Genomic DNA, 25,551 nt, shown 5'->3' on the forward strand with positions numbered 1-25,551 from the left:
CACAGAAAGGCCCTCACCGGCCACAGGGCTCAAACCCAGACCTTCTTGCTGTGAGGCGACAGCGCTAACCACTACACCACCATGCTGCCTGGTCAGAACATATCTTTTTTATTTTTCAAGAATGATTTTTACAGCATTTTTCACAAATTGCCGCTGTCATTTCACCGCTTTGTTTACATTATAAGCGGAAATGATTTTGTCTGACATTTTGCATAAAGTTTTTATTTATCAAATTTGCAAAAAAATAAATGCTCTGTTCCTCAAAATCCAGTGAATGTGGATAGAATAAAACAGTTATTCCACTCAATCTCGTCATACATGGCTTATTGCCAACTTGGTGCTACGCGCTTCATCAGCTATCAGCTCATGTACGACTCGATTTCATGGAATAACTGGTAATTATTTACCAAGTCATTCTGAAGCTTATTGTACCAAGTGGCATTAAACATACAAAAGTGCTTGTGCATATTACCCACACCCAAGGATTTATCACTGGAGTAAATAAACCAAAATAGCTAGCTAGACTTAAGTTACCAACTGTTATTTTGTAATATCAATTATTAAACATCTAAAGAATAAAACACTTTGGTGTTTTAGGAAAATAATCAACAACAGGGTGGTGTGATGCACCACCTGGAACACCATGTCCTGAAGTGTTTTTTTTTTTAGGAATTGTAAGCCTTTGTTCATACATGTACATTAAGATAAGATAAGATAAACTTTATTCATCCCTCGATGGGGAAATTTACATTTTAGCAGCTCACAGATAGAAAGAGTCAGGAATAGACAGTAACCAAAAAATAGAGTACATTAAAAGTATAAAATAATAATTATAAATAAAGTAAAAAGTAAAAACATGGGTCATGTATGTAATGTACACAACAAAATAAGAATGGAACTTAAGTAAGAGTAGTACTTCACTAATAAAATACTGGCAACTGAAACAGAATTATTATTAGAGCACAGTGAAATTCTTTCTCTGTATTTAACCCATCTGGGGATGTGAACACCCCCCCAGAGCAGAGAGCACCTGTGCTACAGTGCCCAGGGAGCAGTTGGGCATCAAGGGCACTTCTGGATGAAAGTGCAGTTCATTTAGGTTTAGGAGCCTGAATCAAATCAGCAACCTTTTGGTCCCAAAGCTGCTTCTCTAAACTTCAGGCCATGGCTTCCCCTAAAGCAAATATCCTATTGGTCATAGTCTAAGACATACTCAAACCACTCCACTCTGCTCTGCTCCATGCCAAAACACAGGATTGAACCAGGGACCTTTAGATCTTCAGTCTAAACACTCTCTCTACTGAGCTATTTCAGGAAAGGATGGTCTCTGAGCTCATGTCGAAGTTAGTAAGACAAATAAATCCGGTTTTTTTTTTCTTTGTTTGTTCATTTTGTTTTTACTAAGAAGAAAGCTCAACATCATTCATCCTAAAGGCAAAAAACTGATAATGAAGACTTTTTCCCAAAAAATGTTAAAGGTCCCATGGCATGAAATTTTCACTTTCTGAGGTTTTTTAACGTTAAAATGAGTTCCTCTGACCTTCTTAAGTCACCCCAGTGGCTAGAAATTTCATAATGTGTAAACCAAACTATGCCCAACATTTGAGAATGGCGCGTCAAAACGGCGCGTTGATAAACTCTTCCCTTGCCTACGTCAGCAAGGGAGATGATCCCCACGCCCCCCCTCTGGATTCCCACCCACTGTATGGATTGCCCGCCCAGCTCAAAAGTTGCCACCAAACATGGAAGTTGCGCTGTACATGGATGTGATAACACAGAAAGGAGTCTGTTTTTACTGCCGACGGGAGAGCCCCTGAAGACGCAGTGGCTTAATTTTATTTACTCCAATAATACGCCGTCGAGTCTACCTAAGACGGTGTATGTTTGTCGGAAGCATTTTCCTGAGGAATGTTTCCACAACTTGGGACAGTACAGGGCAGGTTTTGCACATCAACTGTCACTGAAGCCTGGGTCTGTACCAAGCATCCCTGCCACATCAGCCACAAACACCGAACAAGTAAGTGTATAACTGTTAAGTCGTTTTGCCGTGTTTTAAAATCGGTGCCACGTTAGCCTTGCAATGGCTACATTAGCTGTGCAGCTAACCGCTTCCTGCAGTTAGCCAGGTACTCTGCGCTATAAAACCAAAAAGCATGCAGCATGCTCTGTTATAATAGCCAATCAAAACAGTTTTTACAAAGACACCCACATTCTTTTTTTTAAGTCACTCGTTCATTTTATTTGTTTGTTTGTTCAGTAAAAACCCAAAGATTTGTTGAATTTATTTTATTTCCTCGCGTCGCACCTTAATGACGTCAGCGCGCGGTATTTTTCCCTTCACGGTTTGTTCCTTCTCTCTCGCCATAGTAAGACACCCACATCTGCTTGTTCTGACCCACTGGAGGTAGTGTCACAGTGCTGTTAGCCAATCAGAGGTAACACGTTTACATGTCATGAATATTAATGATAAGACCCGCCCCCACCCTCTACCCTTCCCCGCCTCCTGCTTCTCATTAGCAAAACGACGCACTGGGAAAAGCGCTGAAATGGGGCTTTCTCCCAAGAGGCTATATCTACGTGCCGAGGGTTCATTTCGAGAAAGCCTGCGGATATAACATCCGGAAACCTCCACGAGCCCGTTTAAAGCATCAACAAACCACCATGCCATGGGACCTTTAAATGAACATGACCTCATAGGGAAGTTCACCATAATAACAATTTTCTTCATTAAATAACAACACACATTAGAGCACATTAAACAAGCATATTAATATTAACTTGGTATTTGAATTGCAGCTGGAAAAACTGCAAATTATTCAATACCTTCTGACCAATCAGACTCAAGAAGTCAGCTCCACCATCGTATAAAATAATGTATTAAGCTAGCTATGAGGATAATTCAAGGGGAACAGCTCAGCACGGAGGACTGCCTAAGTGTCCTTTCTCTCACCTGTTAATAAGAGGAATGCTAACCAATCACAGATACCTATTAGGTCATGCATACAGAAGTGGCCATATAAGCGTATTTAGCCCTTATTTGAATAAAGACATGATGGCTTGATGAACAGGATAAGCGGCTACAGATAATGGATGGATGGCTTTGATGCTTCATGAGAGTGAATTTACAGACTGACAGAACGGAAACATAAAGCAAATGCTAGAATTCTTCTCCTGCATGTGAATGTTCAGATATGTATGTGTGGGCATGAACAGCAAATGATTTACAGCAAAAATTCAAAGCAAATTGAGTGTGACTAATTGATCCTGTTCAGTCTGTAAACTCCCACATTCAGTCTGTTCAGGAAGTCGAACACTCGGTGAGGAGAGTCACTTACAGATGACTGTAGCCTCCTGGGTCAGACATTTCACTGGAGTTACTGTTGTCTGCCTGTCACTTCTCCTACGTGTGATCCTCCCACAGACAGGAGTGCAGTGTCAGAGCATGGCTCTTCTGAGGCTTTTCCTGGGCTCTGACTCTCCAACGCTTTTTAATGCTCTTCTGTCTGTTCACTCCTCAGCTCCGACGGGCTTTACTGCATTCTTTTCCCCATCTTGTGTCTGTCTTTGCTCCAGTGGGCTTTCTTTCTGAGTGCTGCATTCGGGATAAACCTCTCTTGAAAAATTGAAAAATTATTTCCCACATCATAATTGACTATTTTTTAAAGTTTTAATATGCAAGGTTAGAGAGTGGTTGTCTTCAGGGTCGGGGGATGGGGTAAAATGCGACTCGCTTTATAGAATTGTAGGACTGAACATAATTTATTCCTCCTCTTATCCTTATCAACAAAGGGTTGTGCTAATACCTACTTGAAAAAGCAACGGTGTTGCTAGTTAGCTAACTCGATCAAACAGTAAGGAGTTGCATTAGCTAACTGTGAAGGCATGGTAAGGTATGGTAATAGAGCTTTTACATCACATTCAGGTCCTCAACCAGATTGTGGATGGTTCTGGATTCAAAACAATTGACATACTGTACCGCGCGAAGTGCGGTTTACGGTTATTTAGCACAAAAGTCTTTTAGCACAAATCCAAAGTCTCTTAGCACAACTCTAAGTTCTTTAGCACAAGATCCAAGAACACTTAATCTTTATTATGAATACTTACTGATCATGTTTAAAGATGTTTGATGAATTTTTTTTTATTAAAGTTGCCAAGATTCCGATCTTATATATACAAGATATAATATATAAGATCAGGATAAGTGGCTACAGATAATGAATGGAGATATATACTGTATATATATCATGGGCAAGCGATTAGGATTGGGTTAGGATTTTTTTTTTCCCCCTAACCCTTTTTGCTAATCTTTACAACTGTGTGTGTGTGTGAGTTCATCTCACACTGCTGAGATTCCGATCGAAAACAAGGGATTGTATTTCCCCACTCTGCCATCTTGAAACCGCCATGTTTGATGTAGCCCGTATGTTAGTCACCAATCCTCCCTCCCAATTATTTAACACAGCACGTACCCTGACACAGTACACTGCTACGGCCAACTTCCAGGTTTGTTTTGTCTTTATTAAAGTACTAAGCTTAAATTATATCATATTTATTATTTGCAATTTGCTAACTAGCCACAGCTTCAAGACTTGTCTTTTTTCTTATTTATTTATTTTTATTATTGTGACCATAATCCAGAGTTGTGCTAAAGAACATAGAGTTGTGCTAAGACACTTTAGAACTTGTGCTCAAAGACTTCTGTGCTAAATACAGTGGTGCTTGAAAGTTTGTGAACCCTTTAGAATTTTCTATATTTCTGCATAAATATGACCTAAAACATCATCAGATTTTCACACAAGTCCTAAAAGTAGATAAAGAGAACCCAGTTAAACAAATGAAACAAAAATATTATACTCGGTCATTTATTTATTGAGGAAAATGATCCAATATTACATATCTGTGAGTGGTAAAAGTATGTAAACCTTTGCTTTCAGTATCTGGTGTGACCCCCTTGTGCAGGAATAACTGCAACTAAACGTTTCCGGTAACTGTTGATCAGTCCTGCACACCAGCTTGGAGGAATTTTAGCCCATTCCTCCGTACAGAACAGCTTCAACTCTGGGATGTTGGTGGGTTTCCTCACATGAACTGCTCGCTTCAGGTCCTTCCACAACATTTCGATTGGATTAAGGTCAGGACTTTGACTTGGCCATTCCAAAACATTAGCTTTATTCTTATTTAACCATTCTTTGGTAGAAGGACTTGTGTGCTTAGGGTCATTGTCTTGCTGCATAACCCACCTTCTCTTGAGATCCAGTTCATGGACAGATGTCCTGACATTTTCCTTTAGAATTCGCTGGTATAATTCAGAATTCATTGTTCCATAAATTATGGCAAGCCGCCCTGGCCCAGATGCAGCAAAACAGGCCCAAACCATGATACTACCACCACCATGTTTCACAGATGGGATGAGGTTCTTATGCTGGAATGCAGTGTTTTCCTTTCTCCAAACATAACGCTTCTCATTTAAACTAAAAAGTTCTATTTTGGTCTCATCCGTCCACAAAACATTTTCCCAACAGCCTTCCGGCTTGTCCACATAATCTTTAGCAAACTGCAGACGAGCAGCAATGTTCTTTTTGGAGAGCAGTGGCTTTCTCCTTGCAACCCTGCCATGCACACCATTGTTGTTCAGTATTCTCCTGATAGTGGACTCATGAACATTAACATTGGCCAATGTGAGGCTACGTTTACATTACGTCGAATCAGCGGATCATCAGATTAATGTTCTTAAAATGATTCGCGTTTACACTAAAACCGTTAGCCGTGCACACAGCAACACCAATACGCGGATACGCTCGGCTCCGCAGGCATCCTGCGCTCCAAATCACTCCGCCCTGAACAGCGAGTGCCCTCTGGAGGGTGTGCACTCCGGCCCTGCACAGCTCACAGAGCGCGCGAGTGAAGTGAACAAGCCACGATTCGGGACTGAGCCGCTGTGTGTGTGATCCCAGCGCATATCACTTATTACTTGCAAGTGGAAGGATGGCAAGCCTAAAGACAATCATAACTACACAATGGGCAGTATTTGCATCAGTATTTGCAGTATTTTCATACTTTTATACTCTTTAATGAAAGGTGATACAAGGCGGAAGTCTGCGCCGTTTTTCAGCAGTCGCGTCACATGACCAACGCCAGCGAATCAGGAAGGTGGATGTCACAGTGACGTTGTCCAATGAGACGCCAGCTAGAGCTCAGCACAGCGTATTCGCGTATTCTCAATGTTTACACAGCACCGGAGCTGACACGATCTAGATTGAATACGTGGACGCTGGCGGATTCCCGTTTCCCCGCTTTTTCAGGGGGGTTAATGTAAACGGACAGTGCATCCGCGAAGAAAACGAGACAGATACGGTCTAGTGTAAACGTAGCCTTAGAGAGGCCTTCAGTTACTTGGAAATTACCCTGGGGTCCTTTGTGACCTCGCCAACTATTACACGCCTTGCTCTTGGAGTGATCTTTGTTGGTCGACCACTCCTGGGGAGGGTAACAATGGTCTTGAATTTCCTCCATTTGTACACAATCTGTCTGACTGTGGATTGGTGGAGTCCAAACTCTTTACAGATGGTTTTGTAACCTTTTCCAGCCTGATGAGCATCAACAACACTTTTCCTGAGGTCCTCAGAAATCTCCTTTGTTCGTGCCATGATACACTTCCACAAACATGTGTTGTGAAGCTCAGACTTTGATAGATCCCTGTTCTTTAAATAAAACAGGGTGCCCACTCACACCTGATTGTCATCCCATTGATTGAAAACACCTGACTCTAATTTCACCTTCAAATTAACTGCTAATCCTAGAGGTTCACATACTTTTGCCACTCACAGATATGTAATATTGGATCATTTTCCTCAGTAAATAAATGACCAAGTATAATATTTGTGTCTCATTTGTTTAACTGGGTTCTCTTTATCTACTTTTAGGACTTGTGTGAAAATCTGATGATGTTTTAGGTCATATTTATGCAGAAATATAGAAAATTCTAAAGGGTTCACAAACTTTCAAGCACCACTGTAACCGGATACCCAAAGTGCTACCAGACCTCCACTTGAAACTAACACAGATTAAGTGAGATCTGTCAGCAAAAAAGCTTCCTCAGGTCATTTTAGAGGCGGAGTCAGGAAGCAGTTAACCCCCACCCCACCCTACCCTACCCCACCCCACCCTACCCCACCCCCACTGGACACAGGTCCTTGAGCAGGGTATGCCTGGTTCTGGATTCAGAAAAGTTTACATATAAAAAGCTGGATGATGTCATGCCGCCACAGTTAGCTAATGTAATCAAACAGCAAGCATTTGTGTTAGCTAACCGTGGAGGAGTGGTAAAGCGGCAGCTACAGTAATCATCAGCTAATCACCTTTTTCCCGACACAGCACAGTACAGTTTGTTAAATGTCACCTGACAATCTGCTTTTACTCATGATTTGATTTCAAATTAACCTTTTTCTACTGTACTCAGTAGGAATGTTGAGGGATTGGAGCTAGCTGGGAATTTTTGTTTGTTTGTTTGTTTGTTTGTTTGTTTGTTTGTTTGTTTGTTTGTTTGTTTGTTTGTTTGTTTTGTTTTTTGTTTGATTGAAAATGGTGTTTGATTGACTTGAGTGACAGCAATTTTGTCTGACCAATTAGTGCAAGGTATTTGTGGTCACCTTGCAAGAAGGGTAACCTTCAGCACACTTGTAAAGGTAAATTTAGCACACTTGGTCACAGTATGGCTCACTTCGCAATGAAAATAACGACAAAACGGCCTTGTCTCATTTTTGACTATACCTTGCTGTACTGCGCTGTCTATGGAAAAGCAAGCTCGCTAAACATGCCAGTTCAGGATGATGATGATGATGATGATGATGATGTGAAATTAACATGTGGCCTTCAAATCCAGAAGCAACCCAGTGTCACAGAAAACCGTTCATATGCAACTTATGTGTAGCACCTTCTAATGCTTTGAATATTATAGCACAAGCATATGTTAAATGCTCGAATGTTCTGTCTGAGTCTTTCTCCAACTTTGTTGGAGGTGGTTATGTTTTTGCCCCTGTTTGTTTGTTTGTTCCCAACGTAACTCAAAAAGTTGTGAACAGATTTTGATGGAATTTTGAGGAAAGATGAGCCATGAGTCAAGGAACAATTGATTAGATTTTGATGCAAGTCCGGATATGAATACAGATCCAGGATTTTTTTTGTCTGTTCCCAATGTAACTCAAAAAATAGTGAACAAGTTTTGATGAAATTTGGTGTACAGCTTGAATATTATTCTAGGATCAAGTGATTTGATTTTGATGTTAATAATATGTGGCTTGGCAGAGGTATGCACTCTACCATGTTCCCTTCTAGCTTGAGCCATCCTAACCTCTCCAACTATGCCATTTGAATAAGGTTGATAAATACACAGGTGGTTATTTTTTTTTAAAAATTAATCGTTTAAAAAAAACCCTAATGTATTTCAAACTTCAAATGCGGCATACAAATGGAACAACGGTGCGGCACAGACTTGTCATTTATCTATGCCGACTCACATCAAGTACTTTCTTTTGAAATGGATAAAATAAATCACAACTCCACCTTACCTTTGAACAGTTTTAGACCAAACTTCATAGCATCTTTAGTGCTTTTAGGAACAGCATTTTCTTTCATGATTTGTAATTCTTCACTTATGGTGACAAAGCGATTGGCCGCCATTTTGCCGAGTCACTCGAGGTGATTATCGAGAAACAGTCCGCACATGATTTTCTATAATCATCTCCGTATTTATACTAAGTAATAAATAATTGTACCTTTTGTAATGCGCAATCCATGCGTAAAGTTTGTGCTTTTTATGACATATGATTAGACTTACTGTACTGCGCTGAAACTCCTCCTCTTCTCTGCAAACAAAAACATGTTTGCTAGTCACCTAGTATCAGAGTCACTAATGTGATTATTTTTAAAATGCAGATAGTTTTTATGCTGTAAATTCTTTAGGAGTTTCGGCGTCTTGAAAATGCCTGCGTTACCATGTCATATTAGTTCTGTACATTGCTTGTGCCAGAACGTTGATATTCAACTCATTGAAGGCGCTGCTGATAAGTTGCATGTGAGCTTTTTTTTTCTTTCCTATGAGACAGTTATCTAGAAGTTGGAACGTCCAGAGTCATTTTAGTGGTAGGAGGCAGAATCAGGAGAAAAAAACAAAACACAGCAGCAGGGAGAAACCCTTATATGAGGCATTCATTTTGATTATGTATATACTGATTTGTGCATGCTTTACCTCACTATTTATATCAGAGCTAATATACACCAAGGGCATCAATGTATTGCTAGAAATCTCACGTCGAGCAAGGGATCAGGCTTAATCAGCACTTCTCAAGATGCTCAGTTCATCTGTAGATAGCCCAGGGGGACAAAAACAGGTTTTCAATACTGTGAAGGTCCTCTGTGTATCTCAAAGCAATATTGACTAATGAGGATGCATGAGAGACAGAGAGGGAGAGAGAGAAGACGGGGGAAGGGCAAAGGAATAAGAGAGAGTAGGATTAGTGGAGACATCGATTTTCCTAGTTCTTATATATTAGTGCACCTTTGTTGTTCTTGTTAGAAACAAATTAGGCATGTGTAATTTACATCAAAACATGGGAAAGGAGCAACAACGTTTGGTTATAAATCTCATCTCTCAGACCACCTTGCCTCAGAGACCTACCTCACTGTTGTTTAGAGAAAATTGGGTTCGAAATGAGAAGCTGTATTCCAGCATTTTGTTAGTTTAATCAAGCAAGATGAAGAAAATGCTTACATGATTTGCACACAGTAACTGTCGTATTGCTGCCTGTTTGCTAGCAGCTTGTCTTTATATTTCACTCTTTGAACAAGTATTTTATTCATTTTAGTACAAAATTATACTTGATATGGCAGGAAAAGCAAAAAAAAAAAAATCAAGCATTTAGTCTCACTATCTTGTCTTAAAAATAGATTTGAGCAGTAGCTATTGAAACAATTATGCACATTCTGAGCTAAATTTGCTAGGCCCTTATGCAAATTCCTTAAGGAAAATAAGTTAAACAAATTTGAAATGAAAAATAATTTTTTTTATTTACATTGTGTTCATAATTTTTTATCCCCCGCTGGCCAAAAAGCCCAAAGAGGGATTATGTCGTGGTGATGTCCATCCGTCCGTCCCGAGAAGGGTGCTGACTTTCCGAAATCAACTCCTCTCACAATTTTTGGAGGAATTTGACAAAACTTGGCAGGATTCTTTGTTCTATGTCGATAATACGCATATTGTAATTTCATTAAATTCGGTCACATTTTACCGGAGTTACAGCCCTTGATTAACAAAATTAAACTTTGACAATTTCATGAGTGTGTTTTTTCCTTCTGAAATCAATTCCTCCCACACTTTTTGGAGGAATTTTACGAAACTTGGCAAAAGGCATTGTTGTATGTCGGTAGTACGCATATTATAATTTCGTTCAATTCGGTCGCATTTTACCAGAGTTACGGCCCTTGATTAACAACCTTGTACTTTCACAATTTCATGAAGGTGTGCTCACCTTCTGACATCAACTCCTCTCACAATTTTTGGGCGAATTTCTCGAAGCTTGGCAAAAGGCCTTGTTATATGACGGTAAGATGCATATTACGATTTAATTTCGTTTGTGAAAATTTTCCCAGTCTTGACCCTTGATTAAATAACTTGTACTTTGACAATTTCATGAGGGTGTAGGTTCTTCTGAAATCAACTCCTCTCACAATTTGTGGAGGAATTTCACCAAACTTGGGGAAAGGCTTTGTTATATGACCGTTATACGCATATTGAAATTTCGTTTAATTTGGGCAAATTTTACCAGAGTTATGCCCTTGATTATTAACAAACTTGTACTTTGGCAATTTCATCAAGGTGTGCTTGCTTTCTGAAATCAACTTTTCTCACAATTTTTATTCCCCGCTGGCCGAAAGGCCCGAAGGAGGATTATGTCATGGCAATGTCCATCTGTCCCGGGAAGGGTACTCACCTTCTGAAATCAACTCCTCTCACAATTTTTGGAGGAATTTCACGAAACTTGACAGGATTCTTTGTCATATGTCCGTAATACGTATATTGCAATTTCATTCAATTCAGTCGCATTTTACCAGAGTTATGGCATAGTTGCCAGTGGGGGATATTGTGCTCTCAGAGCACTCTTGTTTCTGACAGAATTTGGTAATACATTAATGCAGGGGTTTTCAAAGTGTGGGAGAGTCAGCCTCCCCTCAGAGAGCAAATAAACAACAGCGCGCCCCCCCTTACAATTTTTGTTGTTGCTATACTTAATGTTCCATTCATATTTAAAAAATGGTTGTTGTACACATTTTTATTTTTTTCTTTTACACATTTTAAACATCTGTGCTTTTTTTAAAACAACTTTTTTACACATTTAAAACATATAAGCTTTATTAAAACATCTTTTTTTTTTACACATTTTAAACATCTATGCTTTTTTAAAACATCTTTTTTTTACACATTTTAAACATCTGTGCTTTTTTAAAACATCTTGTTTTACACATTTTAAACATCTCATAGCATCGTTAGCTAGCACCTCTTGGCAGACAACACACTGTGGCAGTGGAGCATCTTCAGATCCAGTCCAGGAAAATCCAAACTTTAAATAATCGTGGTCATACTTCCTTCTTTTTTTGCTTGGCCCAGACTCTGTCTCCTCACTCACTGTAGCTTTAGGTACTAAAAATCGATCCATTTTGTCTCTGGCAAAGGCTAGCTGAAGCTCGCTAAATGTCCGCAATAGTAACTTATTCTGGTTTATTTTTCCTCACGTTGACCCCCCCCCCCCCCCCCCCCCCCGGAAGAACTCTGGCGCCCCCTAGGGGAGGTGCGCCCCACACTTTGAACTTTGAAAAGCCCTGCATTAATGCAACACATTTAGCTAATAAATTAGCTACCCGGCTACTGATAACTTCATCTTCTTAGCCATTTTAATGACAAAACAGTAGTCTTGAAAATATACCAGAATAGTTTTGAGAGGTATCTTGTCTTTGTGGATAACTCCTGAAAACTTGAGGCAGGGTATAATCAAAGGGACTAGCTATAGTTAAACTAGCTGTCTGGCTACTATCACCAAGGCTATTAACACTATTCTCATAGCCATTCACCAAATTTCTATCAAGTTTCACTGAGATGCAGAGCATTTGTTTCACACAAACTATTCAATGATTAAGAGATTAGTTGTCACGAAAAATAATCTAAAAATAAAAAAAAAATGGGCAGAGAAACTGAATAGCTGTGAGATTGCGAGTAACAAAAGTAGGCTTTATATTTTACCCTCTCACCTAATGTAAAATAAGTGTGTCCTCGATTTATCTGAATTGATCATTTAATTAAAAAATTCAGACCATTCAGGAACCTGTGATGTTAAGCATATACTGGAGACATAGCTATTTCGAAGAAAATTCTGGAATATAAGCTACATAAAGTTCCCTGTGTAAAAGACACCTGATGATTTCCTGTTTATTGCAAACACCAAATAGTGAAGATGGTAACAGCATCATTTCCTGTTCAGACCAATATTGTAGGTGAGGTGTACCTCAGAGATGAGATCTGGGTCTGGCTTCTTTTTTTTTTTTAAGAGAGGTTTGTCCAGTGCATTAATGTGATTTATATGGGGAAAGTTGGGAACTGGGACTAAAACTTTCCACCCCTGTAACTGCTTTTTTTCTTTCCTCTGATTGGATACTGCTCACTCTGATGAACTATGTTTTATCGTTTCAAGAAGTGCAGTTAACCTGGCAGTTTTAAAACTGAATGAACAAGGCCTGTTGGACAAATTGAAAAACAAGTGGTGGTACGACAAAGGAGAGTGTGGCAGCGGAGGAGGTGGTGAGAAGGTTAGCCACTATGTCGACAAATGCGGGTAAAAAAATTCCTCAGCAACAGGTGCATCTGCCAGGGCCACATCAAAGTCACACACATCTGAGCATCACTTCACATTGTTCAGCTTGTAATGAGACCCGAAGGAAAGCAGTTACTGTCAGAGCACAAATATTCGCTTTCAGCTGGGACTTTGATGGCAAACATGCACCGTATTCTGACGGGATGTATTGTATTTCTTTCTATTTCTTCCGCAATTTTTAACCACATAAAAAATGTCATCGGCTTCCTTTTGCCGTTCATATTCTCTGCTGGAAGAGACATCCATCTTTAAGGATGAATAATGCAGGACCCATTCAGCCGCTTTTAACAGGAACTGTAGCAGACATGTTTTACGCTGGCACAGGAAACTAGTCAAAGCCGTGTCATTGTGAAGAGCTTAGATGAAGCACCATGACCATTTCTCAGATATTTAGCAGCTTCCAGCTTCCAAAAGATGGCTTTGTCCAAAAGACAATTCCTGAAATCATTGGGCCGGTTTCCATCAACGGGAATTTATGCAGGAACAAAAAAAAAATTTAAAATACAGTGTACAATATGTGGCCATTTGAAATTAATTTACTGTCACATGACCAGATTTTCATCATGCTTCTCCAACAACAGACCGACACGGCAGAACAGCAGGGAAAGAGAATAATCAGCTGTCAGCAGTCCATGCTGTTTCTGTCACTTGTTAAAAAGTTGGCAAAAGGAAAATCAGCAGGAAGAAATGAGAAAATGGTAATGCTTTCTATTGCAGTGTTCATTACACTAACATTATTTACCGCAGCCGAAGCTCAGCATTAATACACTGTAAGCAATTTTAACAAACTACCACGTGTATTAGTTTGTTTAAATGTTAAATAAATCCACTAGCATTGACGTATTTTTCATTGTTGAATTATGGACAAAGAATAAGTCTGTACATTAGCAAAAAATACTGATAAAATAATGTTTAAATGTTCGTGTTTAAATGTTTAATTTCTTCAGCCCCTGTTCTGAATCTTGCCAGTGAGCAAATGCAAACGTTCATTTGTGGGGGTTTTTTTTTTTCAAATTGTTCAAATGTTTGAACTGTTTATAAACCCGTTATAATCATATTATTTCGAAGATACCTTTAAATTTGGAATTTTCAAAAAGAGAACTGTCACACAGGTTTTCCAATATTTTATTGCAATTTAATTTGGTGGAAATTATGTCATAATGTAAGCATATTATTGAGAAAAAAAAGTAAAGAAGCATCCCTTAATTTTGTTTCCAGCATTTGTGGTGTGTGCTCAGATTTCATGGAAAGACTAAATTTATTTAAAGCACATACTTACAGTTTTGAAGAACAAAAAAAATTCCCATTCATAACCGCATATGCATTTTACTGCCAGTGTTCGCCAATAGTTGTGGGTTAACAGTAACTGCATCCCAAGCTTTTTTACAAGAACCAGGTCCTGGGAGTATGTGCCCGTTGCCTAAAGCGATGGAGCAGGGTCCCATGCACATGTCTGCAGCTCCAGTCCCAGGCCTGGACACTTCCTGCTGAAGGAGCATAAAGACATGTACTCCAGTGGGACCCTGCACTCTGTCACTTTGCCAATGCAACTGCTGTGTCAGCTAATGTAACTGAATAACATAAAATAACATGTCCTATGATGTTATTTATGTTATTTCCCCTGCGTGGTTGAAGAACTCCCGTAAACCTTGCCGTTTTGAAACTGAGTGAATCAGGCATCTTAGACAAGCTGAAAAACAAATGGTGGTACGATAAGGGCGAGTGTGGACCCAAGGACTCGGGAAGTAAGGTCAGTCTCCTCAAGTCTGGGACCATCACTGTTGTCTAATGCTCGCACGGACATGGTGACAGCCTGTGTGTCAGTGAGAACGAGTGAGAAACAGACAAGGAGAGAGAGAGAGAATAATAATGCATTCAGATACAGCATGCTGAGGGAAAAAGAGATGCCAGTGTTATTATACATTACTTGTGTAATAAATGAAAATAATATTTGGATCATGCTCTTGCCTGAGTTTACAGTGTCTCACTACAGCAGGACAGACCAATATTTCACCTAAGATTAAAAATCATTATCATACTTTCCGGACTACAAGTCGCTTGATATATATTTTGATATGTTTTTTTTTTTTTTTATTAAATTTTTCTTTCACAACATGAATACATAAATAACATAAGTCTTTAATATAAATTTGACTTTAACACAGAGATGCCCAAATTCTTTCCAGTGAAGGGCCAAAAATAAATCTGGATGGAGGGCCATGGGCCAAAAATAAACGCAAAAGTCCAAAAATTTATCTTCGCAATCAGTGCACATATCTGATAATTTGCATGGGTTGATTCTATTGTGCTGCTGATGGCTACAACAAAGCACGATGCTGAGACGTTTAGCAGACGTTAGCAGGTCACGTTCCTTCTCCATCTGGTCCTTGCTGGTGTAGCTTGGAAAAAAAAATGGAGGAATGTTTCATTTCTTAGTGATGACAGACGTCGTAGTCTTGTTTGCAAATGAAACAAATTGCTGTGGAAATTATTTCTGTTAAAAAAAAAATATATATATATATATATATATATATATATATATATATATATATATATATATATATATAGTGGTCTTAGTGGTCTTTTCACTGTGCCACTATGTCGATCGCTTCATTTTGACCGGCTGAATCAAAGTATGAGACACTCACAGGACGTCAGCATTTTATATATATATATATATATATATATATATATATATATATATATATATATATATAAAATAAATTTTATATATATATATATATATATAAAATAAATTATATATATATATATATATATATATATATATATATATATATATATATATAACATGCCATCGATACTTCAGATGAACAAGATTTTATGATTATCATTCCCGTTTGTTATTGTCTAAAAATTATATTGAGACAAAATATTAAAAATGACAGATGAAGCAGAGAGAGAGAGAGAGAGGATTCTTCATTGATAAGACATCCGTAATTTAATAGGAAAGCTTAACAGCACTGTGCTGTATGTTGCTGTAAAATTCAGGTTATGTACTATTTAACTGTCAAACATTTACGTTTTGTAGTCATTACAGTTAGGATTTTACAGCACTTTCAAAATAAGAGGAGAATAAGCATGAGCTTGCCAAATGTCATGGCAGGCCAAAATACGTAAAAGTAGCGTCAATAGACTGCACATTGGGCGTCTCTGATTTAGCAGATAATATGAATAACAAATCATATGCAATTTCCAAATAAAATAAAACGACTTCCCTGACATACTGCATGAAGTGAGTGTGAAATATGGAAGCTAACTAACTTATTATACTAACATCATAGCATGGCCATGGAATATACTTGTTTTTGATTGGCTAGCAGTGTTATGGATTAACTTGGAGGGATGAGGAAATTTAGCAAAATAAAATGACTTTGATATTTACGTATCATGCAGATATGCAGGAACAAAGCATATCCAAAGCTTGTGATATGAGGATGCGTCCTTGTGCATTATCTGCATAATTTATGAACCATAACCAACCACAATAGTGATAACCCAAAGGCAGTGGAGAGGGGAATATCAATTCTGAACTGATTTTGTGATTATTATTATTATCATGATGAAGATATACTCTGTTTTGCAAAAGTATTCATCCCCCTTGGTGTTTGTTCTGTTTTGTCGCATTACAAGCTGGAATTAAAATTAGGGTGACCAGATTTCCCTAGTCTGAAACCTGGGACACTTTTGCGCGCGACCATGCTCGTGCACGCACACCCTTTTTTTTACGTAAACGTGACACTCAGAGAGGTGCTCTTATCATTTTGTTGAAGCTCACATTTATCAACATCTCACATGAAATAAAGCAAACAGGCATTTTGTTATCTAGTAGCATAGTGGTATACAGATCAGTTAAATTATGGTCAGACAACAGATTTTGTAATGGCTGAGAATAGGCCAGGCTATGTCCATAGGCCAAATTTAAACTGATTTATTCCACCTGTTTGTGAGAACACCAAGAAGAATGCATATGCACATGTAGGCTATATCTCTAAAATTGTATGCACTATAGCATGAACTTAAAAAGTAGATATGTGACCTCAACATAGCCTAGGTCAGAATCAACCTCACTAACCATTCCCCACAACTGAATGAATAAAGCAAGATGTGTACAAAAGTGAACACTTTAATGGAAGGTGCAACAAGCTGTTCAACACAGCAATATGGCCAAACTGTCAGAATGGTATGTTAAACAGAAACAAAAAAGAGACAAGTGATTTGAGAATATATACTACGGAAGCCGAGAGAGGCTCTTCATATAATCCTTTTTTTTTTTTTAATTCACCTTGTTATCCCGAAATAACGACATAATTAATTCAGGATCTCGAGAAAACAACACAACTAATTTGAGATCTCGAGAAAACAAAACCGTTATTCCGAGATCTCGAGTAAACAGCTGAGAAATGGTTCATTCAGGTGCGCCAAGAGACTTGTGATATGCTGACTTTGGGGCTATTTCTCATTCTGTATAGACGCAGCTTTGGTCATTAGAATGTCTGGAATGATCAATCACCTAATAAGGCAATATTTTGATCAGGGGTTGACACAGGGAGAGATTGCATTAAGTCTTTTAATAAGGGATAATTTCAAAATTAGTCCGCGGCACCTCCGCAGAAGACTGGCCCGGCTTCATCTCTACCGACGGAGATACAGTGATCCAGCTGAGATCATGAAATAACGGTTTTGTTTTCTCGAGATCTCGAATTAGTTGTGTTGTTTTCTCGAGATCCTGAATTAATTATGTCGTTATCTCGGGATAACAAGGTGAATAAAAAAAGATTATATGAAGGGCCTCTCGCGGCTTCCGTAAATATACACTCAAACAAAACAGCAATAAAGGAGGAGAGGGGCGACAGCCCGAGGAAAGCCCCCACAGGCGTGCACAGCATTTGCAACATAGGCTACCCAACTCAGTACAAGAACAAAGCACAGGAACAAAGCTAAGGCGACTGTCAATCCACCCACCCTAAACAAAATGCATTAGCCTACGTATATTTACAAGAAGAGTGGGCTACGGAGAAGGAACACTTACAGTGTGTGCAGTAGGCTTCGTGCGCATTGTTCTGCACCTCTCGGAGGAAGGGGTAGGTGCCTTGTAAATCTTTGGAAAAGGTAAGTTTTCTTTTTGGCATAATTGCTGCGGCATTACTGCTGCTAGCTGCTAGACAAAGAACATTCGCGCCAGTTAATGTTTATTTTATTGTTGCATGGCAACCCATTCTGTTGTCTGGAATAATGTGGCTAAATAAACACCCATGCCACAGGGCCAGGGGGCAGTAACCAGGAAAGTTTGCGATTCCTGTCAATTCATCAAAATAGTAAATGCAGACATTTCTCCGCTAATGATTCCCACGCTGCTCAGTCGCAAACATCGCGAGTGGCGAAAACCGGGACATATCCGTGTCCCAACAGACTTTTGTCGGGACTCGGGACACACAACCCCAAATCGGGACTGTCCCAGTAAAACCGGGACGTCTCGTCACCCGAATTAAAATGGATTTTTGGGGGGTTAGGACCATTTGATTTGCACGACATGCCTACCACTTTAAAGGTGCAAATTGTTGTTTTATTGTGACACAAACAATAATTAAGAAGAAAAACAACAGAAATCTGGGGTGTGCATAGGTATTCACCCCCAATGCCAATACTTTGTAGAGCCACCTTTTGCTGCAATTACAGCTGCAAGTCTCTTGGGGTATGTCTCTATTAGCATAGCACATCCAGCCACTGGGATTTTTGCCCATTCCTCAAGGCAAAACTGCTCCAACTCCTTCAAGTTAGATGGGTTGCATTGGTGTACAAGTTATGCCACAGATTCTCAATTGGATTGAGGTCTGGGCTTTGATTAGGCCATTCCAAGACATTTAAATGTTTCCCTTTAAACCACTCCAGTGTAGCTTTAGCAGTATGTTTAGGGTCTTTGTCCTGCTGGAATGTAAACCTTCGTCCCAGTCTCAAACCTCTGGCCGACTCAAACAGGTTTTCCTCCAGAATTGCCCTGTATTTAGTGCCATCCATATTTCCTTCAGTCCTGACCAGCTTTCCTGTCCCTGCAGATGAAAAATATCCCCACAGCATGATGCTGCCACCACCATGCTTCACTGTAGGAATTGTGTTCTCAGTGTGTTGGGTTTGTGCCATACATGGCATTTCCCATGATGGCCAAAAAGTTAAAATTTTAGCGTCATCTGTCCAGAAGAATCTTCTTCCATGTGTTTGGGGAGTCTGCCACATGCTGTTGGGCAAACTGCAAACATGTTTTCTTCAGCAATGGCTTTTTTCTGGCCACTCTTCCATAAAGCCCCACTCTGTGGAGTGTTCAGCTTAAAGTGGTCCTATGGACAGATACTCCCAACTCTGCTGTGGATCTTTGCAGCTCCTTCAGTATTATCTTTGGTGTCGTTGTTGCATCTCTGATTAATGCCCTCCTTGCTCGGTCTGTGAGTTTTGATGGGTGGCCTTCTCTTGTCAGGTTTGTAGTGGTGATATATTTTTTCCATTTTGCTATAATGGATTTAATGGTGCTCCCTGGGATATTCAAAGTTTGGGATATTTTTTTATAACCCAACCCTGATCTATGCTTCTCCACAACTTTGTCTCTGACCTGTTTGGAGTGCTCTTTGGTTTTCATGTTGCTTGCTTAGTCGTGTTGCAGAGTCAGGGTCCTTCCAGAACAGGTTGATTTGTACGGATATCATGTGACAGATCATGTGACACTTTGATTGCACACAGGTGGATCTTAATCAACTAATTATGTGCCTTATGAAGTGAATTGGTTGGACCAGCTCTTATTTAGGGGTTTCATATGAAAGGGGGTGAATACCTATGCACACTCCAGATTTCTGTTTTTTCATCTTAATTATTGTTTGTGTCACAATAAAACAACAATTTTCACCTTCAAAGTGGTAGGCATGTTATGTAAATCAAATGGTGCCAACCCTCCAAACAATCTATTTTGATTCCAGCTTGTAATGCAGCAAAACAGGACAAACACCAAGGGGGATGAATACTTTTGCAAGACACTGTAAGTGATAAAAGTGGGGGGAAATCTAGATGTAACCAGAAAAAGGCCTCATCTGATTGGCTCTAGATAATTAGGGCTATATTTGGAATATAATAAATAAATATCCTTTTTTAAGAGTCCCATTATAATCTGTTAATGGATGTCCTGAGCTGTAAACATTCAGGGATTTGATGGAACATTTGTTTAATTTTTCTTTATTAGTAGAGAATAAACTGTAATAAAATAAACTCCGCATTTAAAAATCCTTTGACTAGCAAAGTATATAATGACTTTGTTTTGTTTTTTCCTTCACTAAGCAGGCAGAATTTATACTCCGCAGTGACTTATTGTCCGGAAAATATGGTAATTGGCTTTGATGTTGGACTTAAATCCAAGAATGTAAAATGTTACTGGGCGTTCATATCACATTCAGAAGCATTTTATAAACCTGTTATGAAATAATGCTGGATTTATAAAAGGCTTTATGTTGAAACTTGTGAGGTGGCATTAATTTTTTTTTGTAGTATATGACGTATAGTTTTATGCAAAATATGCAGTTAGTTGTTTTGGGGTTTTTTTAACTCTGACCTTAAAAGCCGTTTATAGTAACAGCATGGTCATAACCCTTTAAGACATTTTCTGTAACATATCCATTCCACGGCTGATCATTTAGCAGACACATGGGTTTCTTACATAATGAAGTTGTAGAAGGTATACCTTACTGTTTAATAGCAGTGTCATAAATACCAGATTGATTATTAATTCAGTTTAAGGGTGTGCCACAGCTACAAGTGGGATCCAAGTACACTTAGCAAATTGCACCTCCATTTATTGCCAAGTTACAAAGAACAATACAGTCTCTCTTTACATTTAAATTAGTTTATAGCACTGTTGGTTTTAGAGCAATTAATATACATACACAGTACTTGGTTAAATCTGTAACACTGATCATACTGATCACTATTTTGAGAAGGTAATCATCAACATTGAGTTATTATTAATGTTAGTCAGCTAGCTTGTTGCTAAGCTACTCGTTATTGTTTGCTGTTGTTGCTTAAGCAAGTAAGCAATTTATGTTCAATAAGAATTAAAGCTAGACGGCCTTTCGATTTCATACTGTAAAATCAGTGAAATTTAGTTCCCTCTGAAATTTGGTCGTTGTGATATATGTTTATTTCTGTAATATCTCAAAATTTCAGGCCATTCTGTGGCTGGGAAGTTATTTAATTTGAGCAAATAATATGCACAAAATCGCTCGCTTCGTGCAGTCAAGCAGACAGAGGAAGTCCGTGTGTAGATGCGCAGGTTTACCTTCTTCTTCTTTTGGGTTTTACAGCAGTTGGCATCCACAGTGTTGCATTACTGCCATTTCAGGTTTAGCTTGACCGTGCACTGACAGTTCCATCATTCTTTCGCTAAACAAACAGCTGATCACACCAAGGTTCTCGCTGACCACCGATATTTATTAGTTTGGTCCTGCGTTTCCTTTCCTTCGCAGCATAACGTCTTTTCTTCTCACTTTCATTACTGTAGTCGGTCTTTCACGTTTCATTCACGTTCTCCATTTTTCTCTCCTGTTTCAAATTTGTATCCCACAATGCCTTGTGCGAACGGGGAAAGCCCGCCACGTGATGCATGACGTAGTATCTTGAATTGGGTCACGGTGAAGCAGGAAAAAATAGCGGAGAATTTAGAGCCACATGGCCCTAAATTCATTAACTGTTCTATTTTAAAAAATTAATAAAATTGGAAGTCTGTGATTCGAATTCAGTAGCTTTCGGCCCACTAAACAAAAATAATTGGGTGTCAGGGAAAATTCTTTTTATGACCTACAGTTGAAAAATCTGAAATGCAGTCTAGCTTTAAGAGTCCTACTGGTAATTCTTATAGAAATGAAAGATAATCTATCAAGAATTTTAACTGTAATATAAGATCCAATAGAAAATATGCATTTCCAATTGGACTGTGAAAATTCTTATAGAACCAAATATATTTCCTCTAAAATGGATAGATTGTCTCATAGGATTTGAAAAAAATTACAGGAATCCTAAAGGATTGAAAATCTTAGAAGACTTTTTGACTAGGGTTTGCTGAAATTTCAGTCCAAAATATTGCATGTATCTATTTGGTATATCAGGACAGTGACGTAGCCACTCTGACGGCCTCAGCCATTAAAGTTTCTCAGGAAGAATTACTGTCGTGGTTTCCCATTGCCTTCTACTGGATTATTATATTGGTTTTCTCCTCTAACCACTCACGCACATGGGCAATTTAGAGTAGCCAGTTGACTGAATCAGCATGTCTTTGGACTGTGGGAGAAAACCAGACCACCCACATAGGCATGAGGAGAACATGCAAACTCCACACGGAAAGGCCCCAGTCAGCCATGAGGTTCAAAGCCGGAACCTTCTTTCTGTGAGGCGACAATGCTAATCACTACACCACCATGCCACCCAAAATATTGCATAAATGTTTGAAGTTCACTATAATAGAACAGTACCGATTGCCACTCAGGCCTCAAGTAGCTTTTTATGAGCTTTACATGCTCTGACGGATCAAACCAAAGACACACTTTCATCGAGGCATCCATGTTTTTATGCATCGAATGTACCGAGGACGGAAATGATGTAATTATAACTTGCACATTACTACTACATCACTTAGATTGTGTAGGCAGTGACAAATACTAGCTGTATTTTTTATTATACACTACAGAAAAATAAGCCATACAATGTTACCTCACAGTTTTTGATAATAAGGTGTACATAGTAAATCCACCAAGATTAAAAAAAAAAAGCAAAAATGATGCAGTGTTTATGAATGTGGTATGAAGACCCAACCAGTTGAACCTACCCTAGTTGTGCCCATCGAAACTACAAATAAAAAATAAATAAGGCAGTCATGAAGTCTGCTTGTTCCAGGCACCCGGGTTACTGATTTGTCCACCGATGCAGTGTCGGACAGCTCATAGTGTGAAAGAGCAGGGCTTAGTAATGTACACAAGAGCTGAGTAACCCTGTGTTCACACTGGCAAGCAACAAGTCGCTCGTGCCACTTGTAGTGAGCTTCTTTTGGGGGGTTTGCGACCGCTACATTACATTACATTAGTGGCATTTAGCAGACGCTCTGATCCTGAGTGAAGTACAACATAACCAAAGCAGCCCGGGGAGCAGTTGGGGGTTAGGTGCTTTGCTCAAGGCCACTTCAGCCATTCCTGCTGGTCCAGGGAATCAAACCAGTGACCTTTTGGTCCCAAATCTGTTTCTCTACCATTGTAACTTGTGGATATGCAGTGGTTTTTTAGCTCATCCTGCCGCAGACCAGGACAGATGAGCTTCTGCGATCACAAGTCGTCCGTCCACAATTTACGAAAATCGTTACTCCTCCTACAGGATTGATCGGATTTTGATCAAACTCACATACAATGTTCCCCAGGTGGGTTTGCATAAAAATTATCCAGATGGTGGCGCCACCTGTCATATTTATGATTTTATGGGCATCTTGGCCAGTATGAGCTACAGCCTCATTGAGGCTTTTTTTTTTAACTTCCAATGAGTAGTGATAGTAGCTACTGTAAATACAGCTTCTACAGCTAACTAGTTAAACACCTTAAATATACATTAATCAATGAGAAACATTGCTCTTCTGATTTACATGTTATATGCTCCGTTTCATACTGGCTTCGTTGGTACATTAGAGAAGGAATCTGACTGTGCTACACTGTCAGAAATAGGGGTACAGTAGGAGTCCATTTCTGTCCCCCAAAGGTACAATCTAAACTATTGTACCCCCTAGAGCTCATTATTGGATATCAAGATAACTACAGTGTCTTGCAAAAGTATTCATCCCCCTTGGTGTTTGTCCTGTTTTGTCGCATTACAAGCTGGAATTAAAATGGATTTTTGGAGGGGTAGCACCATTTGATTTACACAAGATGCCTACCACTTTAAAGGTGCATATTGTTGTTTTATTGTGACACAAACAATAATTAAGATGAAAAAACAGAGTGTGCATAGGTATTTACACACACACGCACACAAGTAAATACTTTGTAGAACCACCTTTTGCTGCAATTACAGCTGCAAGTCTCTTGGGGTATGTCTCTATTAGCTTAGCACATCTAGCCACTGGAATTTTTTGCCCATTCCTCAAGGCAAAACTGCTCCAACTCCTTCAAGTTAGATGGGTTGTGTTGGTGTGCAGCAATCTTCAAGTGATGCCAGAGATTCTCAATTGAGTTGTGGTCTTGGGCTTTGATTAGGCCATTCCAAGACATTTAAATGTTTCCCTTTAAACCACTCCAGTGTAGCTTTAGCAGTATGTTTAGGGTCATTGTCCTGCTGGAGCATGAACCTTCGTCCCAGTCTCAAACCTCTGACTGACTCAAACAGGTTTTCCTCCAGACCTGCCCTGTGTTTAGTGCCATCCATCTTTCCTTCAATCCTGACCAGCTTTCCTGTCCCTGCAGATGAAAAATATCCCCACAGCATGATGCTGCCACCACCATGCTTCACTGTAGGAATGGTGTTCTCAGGGTGTTGGGTTTGTGCCACACATGACATTTCCCATGATGGCCAAAAAGATAAATTTTAGTCTCATTTGACCAGAGAGTCTTCTTCCATGTGTTTGGGGAGTCTGCCACATGCTGTTTGGCAAACTGCAAACGTGTTTTCTTAAGCAATGGCTTTTTTTCTGGCCACTCTTCCATAAAGCCCCACTCTGTGGAGTGTTCAGCTTAAAGTGGTCCTATGAACAGATATTCCCATCTCCGCTGCGGATCTTTGCAGCTCCTTCAGTGTTCTCTTTGGTGTCTTTGTTGCATCTCTGATTAATGCCCTCCTTGCCCGGTCTGTGAGTTTTAGTGGGCAGCCTTCTCTTGTCAGGTTTGTAGTGGTGTCATATTCTTTCCATTTTGCTGTAATGGATTTAATGGTGCTCCCTGGGATATTCAAAGTTTGGGATATTTTTTATAACCCAACCCTGATCTATACTTCTCCACAACTTTCTCTCTGACCTGTTTGGAGTGCTCCTTGGTTTTAATCAACTAATTATGTGCCTTATGACGTGAATTGGTTGGACCAGCTCTTATTTCATACGAAACGAGGTGAATACCTATGCACACTCCAGATTTTTGGGTTTTCTTTCATCTTAACTATTGTTTGTGTCACAATAAAACAACAATTTGCACCTTTAAAGTGGTAGGCATTTTGCTGTTTAAATTAAATGGTGCTAACCCTCAAACGTCCATTTTAATTCTAGCTTGTAATGCGACAAAACAGGACAAACACCAAGTGGGATGAATACTTTTGCAAGACACTGTATGTGTACCTTTTTAGGGTCAAAAAGGTGTATATATGTTTCCAAGCAGTATAGATAGGGTACAAATAAGGATCATAGAGGGTTCTGACCCAGTGACGAGCCATTGTACTTTATTTTCTGAGAGTGTAGCTTCATCCACTCACCAGCGACACCGATAATCTTCACTACTCCATTCCAAGCTTTATTTTTACTCAAAATGTCTCTGTACACATTTCATGAGAGGTTGCATATGATGGGATATGACAGATGAAATCACAGTCAAAAGTTTTCCTTCCATTTTTGTGCGTCGAA

General features: G+C 39.2%; 1 protein-coding gene across 5 annotated transcripts in view; it reads left to right on the plus strand.

The window, feature by feature from the left end:
- Nucleotides 1-25,551, plus strand: part of gria4b (glutamate receptor, ionotropic, AMPA 4b) — a 365,144-nt gene that overhangs the window by 334,080 nt on the left and 5,513 nt on the right. For 4 of the 5 annotated variants that reach the window (XM_060935094.1, XM_060935093.1, XM_060935096.1 and 1 more), the window contains exon 14: nt 12,741-12,855. In XM_060935094.1, coding sequence (XP_060791077.1) covers nt 12,741-12,855 — 115 coding nt within the window. Of the gene's footprint in view, nt 1-12,740; nt 12,856-14,555; nt 14,671-25,551 lie in introns of all 5 variants that reach the window. The other variant, XM_060935095.1, reaches the window with a different exon arrangement.

This window comes from Neoarius graeffei, chromosome 12, assembly GCF_027579695.1.
Source record: "Neoarius graeffei isolate fNeoGra1 chromosome 12, fNeoGra1.pri, whole genome shotgun sequence".
NCBI lineage: Eukaryota > Metazoa > Chordata > Actinopteri > Siluriformes > Ariidae > Neoarius > Neoarius graeffei.